Source organism: Anas acuta, chromosome 1 (genome assembly GCF_963932015.1).
Source record: "Anas acuta chromosome 1, bAnaAcu1.1, whole genome shotgun sequence".
Lineage (NCBI taxonomy): Eukaryota > Metazoa > Chordata > Aves > Anseriformes > Anatidae > Anas > Anas acuta.
Window position 1 is genome coordinate 104,492,255 of NC_088979.1, and position 17,942 is coordinate 104,510,196.

Below are 17,942 nucleotides of genomic sequence, written 5' to 3' on the forward strand. Positions count from 1 at the left end.
TCACCCTGGTGAGATACATTGGATACAAAAGGTGAATGCTTTTGTTGGTACAGATTTTATTCATCAGCTCCTGGAAATTGGCAGGCTGAGAGATGTTTTAGTTATCACAGTTCATAAAGCACCCAGGAATCAAATTTTGAAGGTAATCAATTGTAATTATGCAAAATCTTAGGCTGTACCCAGCTCTCTCACTTTGCTTATTCTACTACGTCTCAATGATTTCAGTGCAATAGATTCTGATTCATGTTATTAGAAAAAAAAGTCAGAATTGGCCTTAAAATTAAGTTTCAGGGAACACAAGAAACTACACAAGAAAGATATTGTATTTGAGAACATTTTTAATAAATAATGTGACAAAAATTACTTTTCTGATTATTGGATCCTCAGTATGCAAAATTATGGCTAAAATATGAGGTTTCTTACATGAACATAATGAAAACATTAATCACATGGATTGTTCCTTTAGTACTGCACATCCTTTCTATGTAACCTTTCTTTAAAAATTAGCTAAATGAAAAATTTCAGTCCTTGGTAAACACCAAAACACCATTTTTTTTTTTTCCATTGGGGCTAGTCCTGATAGCTGTCAATAAACAAACACACATTTTTCCATTAGCACCAATGACAAAGAAATTTATAGTTACAAAAAAGATAATAAAATCTACAGACAGAGGACATCATTTGGCAAATTCAATGCAACTAATGCCTCTATTTCAGCTTTAATGATAATCCAATGTTGAGAGGCCACAACAAATTTGAGAATTTTTCTGTAAGTCCAGGAAAAGTGAGAAGTGTTCTGATTTTGGCCCACATTTAGGTTTGTTACTTTACCGTCTGTCATTATTCAAATATTCCCAATACAAACATAGAGCATTAACAAAAAGATGAAAAATATCCCAAACAAATGCTTAACATTTTCAATAAGACAAGAAAAAAAAAAAAGGTTAATAGTTACAATGGTTTACAAACAAAGTTTAGTGATTGTGCTTTTAAAACCAAAAAAAAAAAAAAAAAAGATAAGCAGTGCATTACAAAAACAAACAAACAAACAAAACAAAACATCAACAACAACAAAAAAAAACATAATCGCCAAGATCAAACAAAACTCATTTAAGTGGCACTTCTTTAAGGTGAATTGACAAGTAGAGGTCTGAGATTTGGGCCAGTAACAGTTAATGACATTATCCGATCTTTATTAAAAATGTCCACTGATTTTCTTGCTTATTTTCATAAGCATTGTTGAGGCTGAGAATTAGAAAAAGTTTCAGATAAATTTGCTCATGCCATAATTAGACAAACAGCATTCACATTGGCTTACCTCCTGCCCATCTCAAGGGACATTTTTAATAAGAATGTACTTAATGATGAAAATGGAAAGACAAATTAAAGTACCACAGGGGCTTTAAAATGAGTGTGTATTTACAATAAGAGCCACCTCATCCCAAATTGATTTCACTTGTATTTGTAAAACTGTATCTGCTGCGAAAAGTTAGCAGGAGACTGGCAAAAACCAAGATACACATTCTTTATTGAAATTGCAGGATGCCATTTGCGCTAACTGCAGACTACAGTAAAATCCCTAGAATAGAATGCTCTGCATGATGGTCTCTTTGTGGAACTTTTTAACCAATGCTGTATTACTTGTAATACTATTGACTGGCTCAGTGGTGTACCAGCAGTGCACTAAGCACTGACTCTCAGGGAAGAGATCCGGGGATCCCAGGCTTCTGCTCAAATCCTGAAGAAGCAGCTGGCCTATGTACCATGAAGAGCAGCTTACCTGCCTTCTTAGGCAGCAAAGGTGATGCACTTAGCATTAAGGAATAGGCAACAATCATTCCCAATAAGGAGGGTTTAGAAAGAAAGAGTAAAATAAAAACGAGCATTCTGATGGCATGAAGAAAAATGAAAAATTGTACACTCTGATTGCACTGAACATTATTTCTGGCGTCAAACATCATCAGACTTGAGGCATCTTAAGTGATTTTTTTTTTTCTGATTAGATTTTAAAAGCCTGTTACAGTACATGTTGTTGTCTTCAGCTTTCTGTTTCCTGTATTAGAAAAAAAAAAAAAAAAGGAAAAAAAAGAAACCAATGACTATAGGTTAGATTCTATTATTTAATATTTTTTCCACAATCTTATTACAGATTTATCTTCAAATGATAATTATTATTTCTAATTATGTACATCATTATGACTGCATGTTGCACACCCCTTCTACAATCAGGATTTAAACTGAATGAATATCATGAAACAGAAAAAAAAAATAGCATCTTATAAAATCTAGAACTAGAAACTTTCAAGAAATGTGAAAGGTATGTCAAGGTATTCGCAGATGTTTTATTTTCACTATTGAAAGGATATGGATAATGTAAAGTGCATAGTTAAACACACTATTTCTACAAGTTCTGTTCCATAAGTTTTAGCGTGGAGACAATTATAGCATGCTACATCTTGGTTTCTATGTTTCTGACACATTCTTAACATTTCTTTTCTTGGATTGTAGATTGATAATAGACAGATAAATGTGTTAATTTTCTGAAGAGAAATATTTCTTGTCAAAAAATGTTTTTTCTTGGCATCTGAGAACAGAAAATAGCCTTATTTTATTTATGGTCAATAGTACAATTGCATTTACCTCCATCTCGTCTTCTTCTTCTTCTCCTTGTTCATATGCTCCCAGTACTTGCATTTCTGCAACATTCCTTCGGGCTATATTTGCTTGATCTGCCCTCTGTCTACCTCCTGATCCTCTTGAAGACATAGAGCTGGAGGAGCTAGGATCTCTAGGATTATTTGATGTTGGAAATGTTGGTCTAGAATATGGCAGGATGTCCTCTGTATAATAAAATATATAGACTGTTATGTTTACAAACTCAGAGATACTGTGATCCTAAAATTTCAGCATACAATTGATTTATTTTACTTTTTATGATCCTCAGTAGGTTTAAAGTGGTGCCTGACAGGAATATGAAATACACTGTTTCCATAATAGCATTATAGAAACTTGAGGAAATTTATAATATTCACGTGATAACATTCACCACAGAAAAACTAATTCAAGATTAATGCCCACTTCATTTCAATTTATGATCTCTGGTCTGTGCTCTATAAGAAAATGAAGAAAAAAAACACCCTTGCACTATCTTTTCGACATGACCGAGTAAGAGAAATGACAATACATACACAATATTCACTAGAACAAGAACTTCACTGCATCTGAATACTACAGCCTGTATTTCTCAAGCTGGATTTGAAACAAAATTAGCAGGATGGATCTCAGTGCCATCCTCAACTGCAACCTTCTAATAACTTTTCTCTATAGTAATTCACTGTAATCAATAACAATCTCTCACTAGTGTATCCTTTTAATGAATTCACTACCCTGTCACACCAATACTGACCCTGCACACTTTTTGGAAGAAAGGACCAGGTGTTTGTATGAATCTCTGCTGAAAGTCTTAGTGACCACTTGGAAAATTCCAATAATCATGTTTCATTCACTAGTAATGTTAACAACTTCCATTAAAAAAAAAATAATTAAAAAAAATTACATTGATCAGGTCTCATACATATAATGTCATGTCAGTTACTGTTTATATCTAATGTGTCACTCCTGTGGCATTCTTATTTTTAAACACAATGAGATACAATTCTGGAACTTTTCTCCTTTACAGATCTTAGATAAAAATGGGCCAAGTGCCAATTCTTTGGTAGAAATATTTGCCTTGCAGATCAGCTATCTGACTTTACCTAGTTCCCTTTTAAATTAGATTGTAATTAGATACAACTAGATTCTTAATCCATGATAGGATTCAGAATTCAGGGCAAGGACATGACTCTTAAGGAATATTTCTTTTTGGGCTTCTTTGGTGTTAGCTTCAATATACAATGGATGTATATGGAGTGCAAGGTAGAAAATCTATGTTTTTTTTTATATGGTTGCATTTTATGTGATCTGTATTAGTACTGTATATTGACAGGTAAATGTTGACAATTCTGCAGATCTAATTATATTCACACTGGTAGTGTGTGAGACCTAGGAAGAATTAGCCTCTTCCCTATGATCAACACACAGTACTTCATTAAATCCAAAACATGCAAAATAACCTTGAAGAAGATGAGTTTTTGCTGGTGTGCCTTCTCGTTTTGGTGTTTTATTTCCTCGCAGTTTCCCATCACTTTGCTGTTCCTGTGATTCTCGCCGCTCTCCTGAATTTGTCCGCACATCTGAATGCTGTCTCCCATCCACCCCGTCCCTCCCCTTGTAGCTTGCTCCTTTTCTTTCTGCAGATCTGTCTGTCCTCGGTTCTACAGAAGCCAGTTTTGGCAACATGACAGGCCGCACCTCCAGCTGTGATTTGGACTGAGCGGTTGGTGATTTTATAGCTGGAGGTGGCACAGGAGGAGGTGGCAAGTCTACAAAGTTAGAAAAAGAATAATAATTAAAATGACATCATACATTAGTAAAATTAGAAATAATATTTAACTTCTGCTGAAGAAACAGATGCTCTATTTATTTTTAGCGCTCCCTCTGCCCTTCTCTCTCCACCCCAAGAAATATTATGTTACTGTTACAACTGCTGACAGGTATTTTTCCAGACCTCAAGCTTTAATAATGCAAAACAAAGACCTCTCAATACCTTTTTGAATCACAATATTTGCTTAAAAATCATTACAAAAAGAGCCGTAATAATCTTTAGGCACTTGAGTATCAGCACATCAATTATTATTTTTGCTGGTATTTACCATTTTGCTAAATCCAAGCAACAACACACCAGTTTTCACTACAGTTGTTCAAGATCTTCAATGTACTGAGTGTTAAAACAAGTTGTCTGGGGATTAAGAGTGTACAGACCTACTGCTGATACACGTAGGGATAAACTGTATTAATTATTGCATTCATCTATTGCTTTTGTCTATTTTCAAGATATCTGAGTGTATGTCATGAGATTAAAAAAAAAACACATTCAATCAAAGAAGTAACAAGTTCTCAGCAAGAATAGAAGAAAGAAAAGATACAAGAATTTTTCAGTTTGCCCCTTAAATTAGTATAGTACACATTTCACTTAGTTACATTTTTCTATTCCAGTAGTAAGACTTAAAACTAGAATGTGTAAACTGTTCATCTGGATATAATAGTGCTCTGTGGAATACAAAACGTGAAGAAAAAAGATGTAAAAGTCAAACAGGGAAGCGACAATATAAAAGTCGTTCACAACAAAGCTATAGGAACAAATTACATGCATATAAGAGAAAAAAGGTTAAAAATAGGGAGATGGGAAAGATGTTTCTGAGGTTAATACTCTCAAATGATGCTACTAAGAAAAATGAACAGCTCTGTTAATTAAAAATTATTACTTCAGCATTTTGTAATAGCAAGCATTCATTCTTTCCACTTCCACAAAAATCTTGGAGCAGCTGTGGTTTTTAAACAGCATCACTACATATAAGCTAATTCACAGTCTATTCAAGAGAGCATCTCAACTGAAAACTAACTAAATTGGCCCAAGAATAATTGCAGTACTCCTGCATAAGAAGAAAAAAAAAAAAGGAATCTAACATATTTGTATGAACAGGGATATGGCAGACGGCAGAAATTTCCAAGAGACACAAATGACTTGATCTAGCCATGCTGAAAGATGTAGCAATGCAGAAATCAATACTGTATGCAACATTAGTAGGCACCATTCTCTACATTAAATTGGTGATATTACTTGGAATTCCCCTTGACCTGTTTTAAGTAAGACTGGTAATTTTATCAGCTATCAACTGGACTGGGATGATGAGGAAGAAAGATGTCACAGAGTACATTCCCTAAGTTTGGGCATACTTCAGGTAAATGAAATCTGGAATATCATTCTTGTTGCATTAACTCCACTAAACCAAACCAAACCAACAAACAAACAAAAAAACCCTCTGCTTCTTTTAATATTTGACTTGAATAAGAGGCCAAATCTATTTTACAAGAATCATACAATCATAGAATCATAAAGGTTGGAAAAGATCATCTGGTCCAACCATTACCCTACCACCAATATCACCTACTAAACCATGTCCCTAAGTGCCAGGTCCAACCTTTCCTTGAACACACCCAGGGATGGAGATACCACCCCTTCCTAGGCAACACGTTCCAATGCCTGACTACTCTTTCTGAGGATAAATATCTCCTAATTTCCAACCTAAACCTCCCCTGGTGCGACTTGAGGCCTCTAGTCCTATCTGCGTTTAGTCTAGTTATCTGTGAGAAGAGGCTGGCCCCAAGCTCCCCACACCTTCCTTTCAGGTAGTTGCAGAGAGCAATGAGACTCCAGAATCCAGACTAAACAACCCCAGTTCCATCAGCTGCTCCTCACAGGACTTGCGTTCCAGGCCCTTCACCAGGTTCATAGCCCTTCTCCAGACATGCTCCAGGGCCTTGTACAGAGGGGCCCAAAGCTGAACACAGTACTCGAGGTGAGGTGTCACCAGAATAGAGTACGGGGGGATGATCACCTCCCTGGCCCTGCTGGCTACACTATTCCTGATACAAGCTTTTAGCCTTCATTGGCCATCTTCTTTCCTTCTGTTCTTTTTATCTGTGTAAAAGTTGGACAACTACCTAGATACTCTTTGCAAATTCCACAGGGTAGCTTGTTTATCAAACGTCAGTTTGGGGAACATCAATTTTAAAGAGGAGCTAAAGGTAAACATTTGAATACTGACATGTACTTCGAAGAATCTACTTAACATTCAACATGTGCAGAGGGCATTAAGAAAAAGCACTGTCATTTCCAAAACTTGAAAAGAGATAACGTAAATTAGTTGGGAGTCTGCATATAGTAAGTGGATGAATCAAAATATTCTTATTTAAGTATCGGGAATTATTAAGACTACAAAGTAAGAAGAAAGGCAGATCTGTGGGCAATAAATCTAATAAATTAGATTTATTAGAAGTTAGATAATAAATATATTAGATCTATTCATCTGAGAGAATTGTAAGTATAAAACGGAGAGGCAACTTCTTGTTCAGTAAACATGAACAACAGATTTTGGTTAAAAAAAAAATAATAATAATTCCGGAATCAGTTAAGATGCATTCCTTTGTCATCCAAGAGTCTTTAAATGTGGTCTATGGCGATAACCTCAGTCTAATACACAACTTTAGCAATGAAACCCTATAATTCCAGACATCAGGGTAGCAGTCAGAACACCTCTACTATGCATCTAAAAGTGCCTTGTGAGCTCTAGCCACAGAAGACCAAATCAAAACACCCTCACTGCACTGCCCAGCCCAGCAGATGCTGATATTCACTATGTGCCTCCAAGTTTGGACATTTGGATCACAAGCCTCCGTAGCCACATGAGCTTAAGTATCAGTACCTGCTCCAAAAAAAATGTTGGTCTTAAAAAGTATATATACCAATACAATTCAACATCTAGGGTTGTGGGAACCCTGTCCAGGACCTCAGTATAGGGCATGACACATTCCATGAGAGCCCTGTGCGCCAGACCATATCAGGTCCAACCCAAAGCATATCAAGCACAGTAATTGTTCTTCAAAATTCTTCTTGTATCTTACATTTCCTATTGGCTGTCTTCATTAGTTATTGGAGCACTGAATTGCCCTTCTGTTGAGCCTACTGATATAAAGGGAGTTTAGGTATTTAACATCAGCTTTTTCAGTCACTTTTGGAGCTAGTCTCCAACAGTTCTGGCATGTCAATGCACTGGCTGAGTACCAAAGGCAAGGAACCAGCATATTTCCTGTAGCTTATAAAATATAACCTGGAAATACTGTATTCAAGAATCCTATCTAGCTACACATGACAGTGAACAACGTGGTGTTAAGTCTTGACTGTAGAAAGGAAAGATGCATTGATATAAAAAGTTTCTTAAAATAGCAGTAGCTCTATGGTACAGTAATAACTACAGAAAAGTGATATTCTCTTTTGAGAACATTTTTGCAACCTGCAGGGAAACTATAAAAATCTTCATTATAACAGAGTACTCCTTACTGAGACAGATTCTGTACAGAGGAAAAAAATAAAAATCTGAGGTCAACACTATTACACCTCTGTGGAATTTATTTTAACAGCTCAGATCACAGAGAAAATCCAGATTCAATCTGCCTTCTCTAGTACAAATTGGCACACTTCTTATTGAAAGAAAAATGGAAGCTTCCATTGTAAGGAATAAAAAATAAATCACAGAGCAACGTCAAACCAATATAAAGAACTCAGAAGTTTTTGGTAAAGGTCAGCTGTGCTCACGTTTCATTCATGTCTCTTTATTATTGTTGTATTGCTACCCACTTGGAAAACAAACAAACGAACAAACAAACAAAAACAAACACAAACAAAACAAATTAATGGAATCCAATTAATGGATGCCATTTTTATAGCATGCATGCTCTACAGGGGAAACCATCCATATACGTCTTTTGAAAGGGCTGATGACTATTTTCAAGAGGATTCTAAATGAGAACAGACACAGAAATCATGGGAGAAGCAAAACATCACTGGGGAAAACTAACCTACTAGGCTAGTTTTGCACTGAAGTGGAGAAACTACAAATAAGAACAAAAAGATTAATTGTAAGTAATGACAAATGAAGGAAGAAGGCCTTATTAGACTACTTTTTTTTTTTTTTTTAAGTGTCATCAAGCTATAGATTTCTACAGTTATATTCTGAAGAAAACAGCAGTGTTATATAGATTTGATGTAATACTTGAGAAGATAGTGTATTGCATAATTATGCAGGCATGCAAAACTCAAGATTTTTCATGACTTAGTGAAGCTTTCAGATAATTTAAGATTCTCAGATACGTGATAACTTCAGCCAATATTATTCATTTACTGAAGTTATTTTCATGCTCTCTCTTTCAAGAAACATGGCCCGAACTATACACGATAACTGTGTGAATAAATAGACACAGCAAAACCCAATATGATGTATAAAAGTAGTAGGCTGATATTATTATTATTATTTTTATTACCTGTATTCAGGCAATCATTTACATGATGTTTTTATCAAACCAATTTTCAGTCCACAAAACCTCCCTCAGTAACATAATCAACATCTGCAACATCTGAATCAGAAGGACTACTAAGAGACAAGATATAATAAATAAATAAATAAATTAATTACTATTCCATAAGAAGCTTGCTCTTCATAGAGATAAGAAATGCCTTCCTACTTACTTTTTACCTTGCTGAAATTTGTGTGGAGTAGATTCTTTTGTACTGCACAGGCAGAGGAAGGCATTGGTACAAATGATATTGGCATGCATAGTGGCTTACATTCCAAAGTGCAAATTCAGGTTAACATCTGGCAAACATTAAATTGCCTTTTTTAAGAAATTCAGCTGCCCTAATGTCATGTCATTGATAGCACAGATAAATACCTCAGCTGCAGACTTGAATAGATAATTGTGAAAACTTTAGTATTTTTCCTTTGACACTGAGAGACTTAAAACGGAATCAGGACTTAAAATCTCATGTGAACAGTATCAATGGTGTAATGTCTATTGAAAGATCTACTGAATCTAAGCAACGACAAAGGACTTTAATCCTTTTTTTTTTTTTGAATCTACATTTATCTACAATTCTGAGGACTGTAATTACTGATTAATAAATTCAAGACAGTTCAGAAGAGATTTTAATATATATTATTTTTTAAAAAGACAAAAAATATTCTTTTAAAATTTGTATTCTTAAATCTAGCATGTAAGTAGGTGAGATAAAGTTGACAAGGTGTGTACATCTGCTGGTTCTTGTAACATAACCTTTGTAGTTAATTCTCTAAAAGATTAGATGAAGAGCAAATAAAAATTCATAGATTTTAATCCTTACCACCTACTGAGCAAAGATTTTTAGCAACAAATACAGAGAACATTTTACCACCTGGATGACTGTCAAAGAACAATACGACTGAGTTAAAATCCCATCCTGCATAGAGTAGAAACTAATTTGAACTAGTGCTACCAGAGAATACAAAATTGCTATTAAAGTGCAGAATAGATCAAAGAGCACTCCTTTATCTTTATTTTTTAAAAAGGGGGTTAGCAGTAGACCTTGTACTGCTACATTAGACTTTTTAATTACATTACAGTAAACACACTTTCAGAATGCCTATCCCTTTCCCAAATCTTGCTGTATCAAGACAAGAAATACAGAACTTTATAGGATGTATATACATTGCTGCTGACAATATTCTTAGCATTTCAACTGTTCATGCAAAGACTTGATTTATTTATACATCCTTTTTGTCAACTAACTGCAAATTCTTTCTAACAGGTATTTCATTAAGCTGATAGCAAATACTAATTTAGGCAGTCTGGAAACTGAAAACTATTTGTATGTGAAAGTAAATTACATTTTAAAGGCCAAGTAAGTAATGATTTAATGCATTCTTCTCTTTTTACTATTTATTTAATGACTCTGGCCATCAATAAATGCTCAAATGCAGAATATCATCCTTCCTCCACTACAAACATGTAGCTCACCCACTGAGGAAAAAAAAAAAAAAAAAAAAAAGAAAAAAAATCTTTTTTCTATCAGGCAACCCTTTGTGAAAAAGATAAGTAACATTGTGACATCAAACCAATAGAGAAAACCTAAATAGATCTGGGAAAGGTCAATTGTGCTCAAATGTTTCACTCACATCTCCATATCACTTTTCTCCACTTAAGGAAAGCAATTAGTAGATGTTATTTTATAGCTAATTCTAAAGGGACAGTATGTTAGCTGTGGCTATTAAAGTGGTTATAATCTTCAGTAAGGTTCCGAATATGCTTATGTAAATCGATGGAGGCAATAAATAAATAAATAAAAATAAAACCAAACAAGATCTTCAACCTTTGAACTGGGCTTTATTAGTTCTGCAGAAATTAAAGCCATAATTTGCCATTCTCTGAATGACCACACTGTATTGCACATAAACCAGTTAGTGGAAATTCTCATCTAATTAGAAAATATGCTGAAGTAAGCACTCGCTATGCAACACAAAACAAATATTGATCACAATTGTCAAATCTGTTGCAATACCTAACCACAATGTTCTATGATTTAACTTTGTATAATTACTTTCACAAAAACCTGTCATCAAATGTAGGTCCTCCTCTTATTTATTCCTGTGTTAGAAGAAAATGTCCACATAAAGCTTCTGTTCAGATTTTATTTCTGATGTGTTGTGTTGATATAAAGGTTTGAAGCTCAGCCAATTATTCAGTTAAGAGCATTCTCTTCTAGATAGTGAAAGTGGATAAAATGTCCATAAAATCTTGCAAAAATGCCATTACAAGGGTATCATAAATGTAACATTTCTGGGACAGTTTTGGGATTTACACCTTGTGCTGTCCTTTCACAGGAGCAAACATGCACACAACCACTGTAATAACCTCTTGAAATCAGATAATATTCCAACAGCTCAGTCTCACTGACAGAAGGGGCCTGGGTATAAGCCAAGAGGCCCAGGTGCACTGTGTCATGCCAGTATTTAATGCAGTCTAATATCAGATAGATGCTAGTGAGAGAAAATACTCAGAATAAAGTACAGATAATAGCACGGACAACCACTCATTGCTAAATTACTTCTGCTCATCGTGCTGTGAGCTTTGTATTAAATTTTTTCGTCAAGTGGCAGGAATCATAGGGAGAAGTGGCTCGAAACTCCCTTCTAGTAACCCTGGATAAGGATCTATAATATTAGGCTTTCATATGATAATGGCAAATGATGCCCCTCTTTGAAAAATTTCAGTCTGTAAATGAAAGTCCTAATCAGATTGTTGTTGCTGAGAACCAGGAGGTGGGGAATGATGCTTTTCTTTCCCCTCCCCCCATTAGCAAATTTAGCAAACTTGACAAGATGGGTTAAGTCTTTGAGAATTTATCTTACATGAATTTCCAACAAAGCCCTTGGGTTGTTTTATAAAACTGGAAGGTAGCGGTTTAATAAAAGCTGCACCACCTGAGGCATTTTCATTAAAGGCTCTCTCTAGACAACATCACAATGTTTGCATTATCCTTCTGTGGTCCCAAGAGAATACAAGCACTACCTTTTCAGCAAAAGTTGATATTGTGTGTGAAGGCATGAGAGAAGATGATTAGATTTTGCTTCTACTCACAAAGTAACTGCTTGCAAGAATGCAGTGGTCAGGATTAAAATTCATCGATCTGTGTCCACCATTTGCATGGTAAATTGTTTTTTAGAGGAAAAAATAAGTTCTGAAGGTTTTAATATTTAGTCATGGGAATGATGATTTTAATCCTAACCACACATTATTCTCAATGACTGTACTATTTATGTTATCTGGGCTCTTAAATAATGACAGTAATTAGCCGATTAGGACACTACAGAAAACAGGTGCAAGGCTGTGGAGTGGAAGCATCAATGTACAGTATTAAGGAACTATGGCATTTAAAATGATTAATCTGTTCAGTGTGTTTAACAACAGGAAACACAAATCACTGAATTCTGAAACATAATGTTATCTCTGTGGAAAAATTTCACACATACACAGAATGCATATTTAGAAAGGTTCACTGATGTTTTCACCCGTTTCAGTGGACTCACCATCTGTGTAGACTTCTCTGCGCAGATGTCCTGGCTGGTGCTTTTGCTTTTTGGCAGGTCGGACCTTCTGTATTACAACAGCACTCATGTTGCTGTCAGTAGACACAGGGCTGGTTGGTCTAGGACAGTGTGATGCATGAAAATGTCTACGGCCTGAAAATTGTTACAGAACAATAGCTATTATTTTTCTCATGCAAAATAAAACATTTCATGTTTTCTCTTTTTTTTTTTTTTTTTCACAAGAACTATATAGCTACATGGCACTTAAAATCATAGAACACTGTTAGTACTGTCATCCTTACAGTAATCAGTTTTTGAGTGAAACATAACTAAACAGAAACATTTGCTATCCTGTTAACAGGCAGGCTGGCTTAGTTTCACAGAAATTATCCAACTGGTTTGTAGTGGTAGCTCTTGCTCCAGGAGTCCGAGATTCATACACAGACAGGCTTCCAGCCCAGCAGGCTTCTATAAGCAACAAAATGTTTCACTCTCAAAATGGGTTTCACCTCCCCTGACTTGGAAACTGCAAGTTATTGAGTCTCTAGCAGGCCTTAGTTACAGATGCCCCCAGCACTGCTTTGAGTGAGTTACTAAGAATGCATCAGGGATATATGACTATCACAGTTTATTTGCAGTTAAGAAGTGTCACATTTTTAGGATGTGCAGTCAGGTACAGACAATATCAATACAAAAAAGTCACTGTATAGCATGAACTTGACTCTTAAAAGACCTTTTCTAAATATGTAAACGTACACACACACATATATTAATATGAATGTATATGTAGAAAATGGATGAAATCCTGGCCCCATGGGTATGAATGGGAGTTTTGCCACCTACTTCAATTGGCCAGGATTTCATCCAGAATTACTAAATTACCTCCCCTCTCACTCCTCATGATGAACAGCTGTGTGGAAATGAAACAAAGGACTGTTAACTCAGAGAGGATATGAGAAATGAGAGAGGAATGTTGCAAATCCATGGAGTCAGTGTGGACACAGTTGTGACAGCATCCCTCTCCTCTAGGTTTGGCAGTTTAATAGGATTGGCAAAATAGTCACAGATCTGTTTGAAACAAGCATTATATACTGTGGTATTCTTGTTTCTTAGACAAAGAATAACAATAACTATCAGGCCTAGTCAGGTTACTGATTACCAGTGTACAGCCAGTATTACCAGTAAACAGGATGTTTTAAAGCATAAATATTTCAAATATTCATATCTACAGCAGTGATTTGGGATAAAAAAAAGAATAAACATGCATATGTCCTTGCTATATATTCATAATCTATCATCTAAACTATAACTAATAACAGCTGTCAAATTAAGAAATCAACACAAACACAGTTCATCTCAATAATACAGCAATACGAGCTTGAGTAGCATTCTCCAAAAGATAATAATGAAATATGAAATGGAAAACATATACTTTTTTTTTTTTTTTCCCAAAATACAGAAGAAATAAGACACTGAAGGTTTAATATTTATATGGACATTTCAATACAGAGGGATTAAATCTCTCATGAAGCAAGTCTGGGAGCCTTACACCAGATAGAATTTTGTATTTATTTTTCCCTTAACAAAAACAATCCTTGTTAGAAAAGAACTGACTGGACACTTTTCTAAAAGAGTAAGGGAACACACAGTTAAAATGAAAGTGTCAAATTTTTGAAACTATCAGTAACCTTTTTCTTCCACAATTAATTGTCATAGGAAGTATTTGAATCTAAAATGTGGCAGTAATTTTACAAACCAGTCATGCAGGCAGTGAGCTTGGAGAAAAAAATATCATAACAAAATTTCTCATATTTATCCTTATCACTATCTCCTACTAAGTAGTTTTATATAAAACTGTGGTTTCCAAACTTTGCTCCACAGCTTTGTAAGACACGCACAGCTAGGCAAGACTATACTAGGCTCATTCAATTCTGGCTGGAAATCCACAAGCACGGTTGAGGTTTGGCAACAACTAATGAAACCAAAAAAATTAGGAACTACTCACGTAGAACAATACAGAGCAGCAATTTATTTGAACCGTTTCAACAGAAGTCCTATTCTGCCTCTTCCAGTAGTGCAGAATTAACACCTCTTCCCCCCCGCCCCCCCTCCCAAATTTCTAAATGTGGCAAGAACAAAAGGAATTTAGGAAGTGGTTCAGGAAGTGGTTGTGGATAAGTACATGTGATAATGGACTTTTTTTTTTTCCTTCTCATATCAAATACAGGAAAGACTCACCTCCTGCAGCATCCTGCATTTGACGTCTGGCTACTTTCAGGCCAGCATATTCTGCAGCTGCTGCAACAGCCTGTGCAAAATCTGCATCAGTAAAAAATGATCCATCTGAAGAGCTAACGCTACATCGCCCACTTGAGATATTATCTTCTTCAGAAGCTGAACCCCAGCCATTGATCATGGACCCTGTTACAGAGCTCTCCAAATCCCCAACACTTGAGGCAGGTGTCTGCTCAAGGCCACGCAAAAGGAGTCTCCTGTTCTGCATCTTGGCAACCTCTATATCTGCCTCATCCTCTTCCTCTTCTGGTGCATCAGTATCCATATCAGAGACCAAGGGTCCTGAGATATATCCATAGGTATGTGGTGGAGAGATGGGCCTTGGAGGGGGTGGAGGACTCACAGGCTGACGTCTGCATAAAAATACGAGAGTAAGAAGAACTGAAGTCATATAATGTAAGTGGAATGTAACATAAAGGAAAAATAGAATCAATTGATGAAAATATGCAGCACTGATTTTAATGGAAATCAGCTTATGTTGCATAAAGTTCCTCCTGTTTCCTAATGTAGCTCATGTACAGCTAGAGGAAGAGGTGGTTACATGACTATTTAAAAAAAAAAAAAAAAAAAAGTGCACCCTTAAGAGTCTGAGGAAAGGATTTGTCTGTAGAAGCTCTAGAAGCTTGAAACTATCAATCTCAACAGATACCTCTATCTAGACAGATTGCTCAATAACATTATATTCCTTCCACCCATCCCAATGATTCAAGAAGATTTTAAAATTGGTATAGGTAGTAATATAAAAAAAAAAATTATCTACTGCAATGTTAGGTTTTAAGGATACCAAATTGCATGTAGATGTATTGGTTAATTTATTTTGAGCTGAAATCATCAGTAATGATGTATCTAACCTAAAGAAGCAATGTATTAGATATCATTACATCAACATTCAGTTTATTTAAAACTTCTCTCTGAAGTCCCAGGTACTAACACTGTCAATAATTTATCTTTACAGAGCCAGAGGCATGGTCTTTAATTGCCCTTTGTCTCAAAGGAAGAAATACTTTCCGCACCAATAGATGGAATGTTGGTCTTGTTTACCAGGAAATTCCATTTCAGTTTGCTTTGCAGAATTTCCAAAGTAATATTTCTTTCTCAAAATTCTCTCTTATTATCTCATTGACAGGATGCCAACTTTAAATCTTCTTTTTGGCAGGGTGAATTCTTTCTTTTAATAAATAGGATACTTACTAATTTTGAAATGAAAATTTAGCAAGGTAAAACCTAATACTTTGTTGCATGAGCAAGCTGAAACCTCCCTGAACTGAATCATCTAGCCACTGTTTTGCATTTGCTATATGAAGCACTGAATGGAATGAAGACAAGGTCAGTTAGCAATATATACCAGTAATCATTTCACAAAATAAAAAAAGGACAGAAAGCCATTGCTACATGGGAAGCTCTAACTGCCTTTAACTAGAGACCTTGCCCAATAAAGTTTTACTGCCTTAATTTAATGCTTTTGTAACAACTGTCCTTGTAACTATTTGCCAGTCTTCCTGTTCTCTAGGTTTTGGTATTATGAGACAGGCAACTGATTACAAAATATGATCGGATCCTTGAAAATAGATCTTGTGCCAACCTTTAAGAATAGATTAATAGAGAGCAGCTGTTCATGAGCATATAGAATTAACAATACTTGGTTCACTTTATCTGATGCAGTGGTTCTTGCTTTAATAGTGGCTATCTCACTAAGTCTTTAGGTTTTCTTCTACTTGACCATTTTTCCAAAGCATGAATTTCAGTTTGCTATATATTTTGCAAGCCAAGCAGACAGAGAAATATTACAGTACACAATCATAATCACCATCAGAATCATATTCCAGAAGCCTGGTTCTTATAAGAAAATAAGATTATCAGCAGGAGCACAAAGTAAAGCTAATAAAAACTACGGAAAATGGTATTTTAACCATTATTTTGACTACAAAACCACCATTTACCAATAAATAAATAAATAAATACTATACAATACATAGAGGTAACACTCAGTGCATTCTTAACTGGAAAGCATTGTCACACCATATTCAAAACAGAAACCTCCTTCCAGAATGGGCGACAGCTGTTGAGAACAGTACATCTAACTCCTATGTAGCAATGCCTAGGGTCATATCAACACCATTAAATGGAAAGGATAGTCACCCAAGACTTGCCAATTAAGCAGATAGAATTATGTGCATCTTTTTTTTTTTTTTTTTTTTTTTTTTAACTGATGAGATGGATATAGCAAAGAGAAAAGAAAGAACAGTTGGAAAAGTAAGAAAGATAAGACAGCCGAATTTACTCACTAACAATTCTAAGACTTTCAGGGAAAAAAAAATAGACTTAACGATTGTAGGTAAAAACAAACTAAAGACACATTTTATTTCCATCCACTCAGTGATAAGTTACATGGAGCTTAAACTGCAACATCCTCCCAGATAAAACTTGACCTTCTTCCACTACTTTTGGTGATATTTATTGTGACTAGACTACAGTCACTGTGGTGAGAGAACTTTTGACTTTCTAGGTAATTGCTAGCTGGTTATGCATGTTTGCATACATCTGCTCCAATGCCTACTCCATTCTGTAGGTCAGTATGTCTTGCTTTCCAGAACATGGTATCTGAGGTTCTGGAAGGTCACTCACTTAGCATTTCACTTTCCCATTAGTGTCTACCTAGTTTAACTTCTAAATAACCCTGAAAACAGATGTGCTTAAAATGAACACTTGTGTGCCCTTACATATTAGGGTCAATGAAAATTACAGAAAAATATTACTATCCACTAATAAAAAGAGTGATTGCAAAGACTCAGGAAGATGGAGGAAGAAACAGAGACACACAGTACAAGTGTTAGCATAAAGACTAAAGCAAAGCAAAACAAAACATAACATAACAAAGCAGACCAAATAGAAGTAAGGAATAAAAGTAAAAGCAGTTATAAACCCTTTATAAGAAAGGTTAATAACTACTTTTTACTTAAAAAAAAAGACAAACAAAAATGAACCACCTTTTCCAAAAAACATTCTGGAAAATATATCTGCAAATGTCCAGTAAGCTAGTAAAATCGCAAGTTACAGAAAAAGTTCTGCTCAGGAAGATCAAATTCATTT

General features: G+C 35.3%; 1 protein-coding gene across 5 annotated transcripts in view; it reads right to left on the bottom strand.

Annotated features, from left to right (window-relative positions):
* Positions 1-320: 320 nt before the first annotated feature.
* Positions 321-17,942, bottom strand: part of ROBO1 (roundabout guidance receptor 1) — a 541,331-nt gene continuing 523,709 nt past the window's right edge. For all 5 annotated transcript variants that reach the window (XM_068691128.1, XM_068691142.1, XM_068691134.1 and 2 more), the window contains 5 exons: positions 14,796-15,205; positions 12,558-12,710; positions 4,113-4,421; positions 2,641-2,840; positions 321-2,053 (listed from right to left, as the gene is read on the bottom strand). In XM_068691128.1, the coding sequence (XP_068547229.1) occupies positions 2,039-2,053; positions 2,641-2,840; positions 4,113-4,421; positions 12,558-12,710; positions 14,796-15,205 (1,087 nt within the window). In that variant the 3' untranslated portion in view covers positions 321-2,038. The remainder of the gene's footprint in view (positions 2,054-2,640; positions 2,841-4,112; positions 4,422-12,557; positions 12,711-14,795; positions 15,206-17,942) is intronic.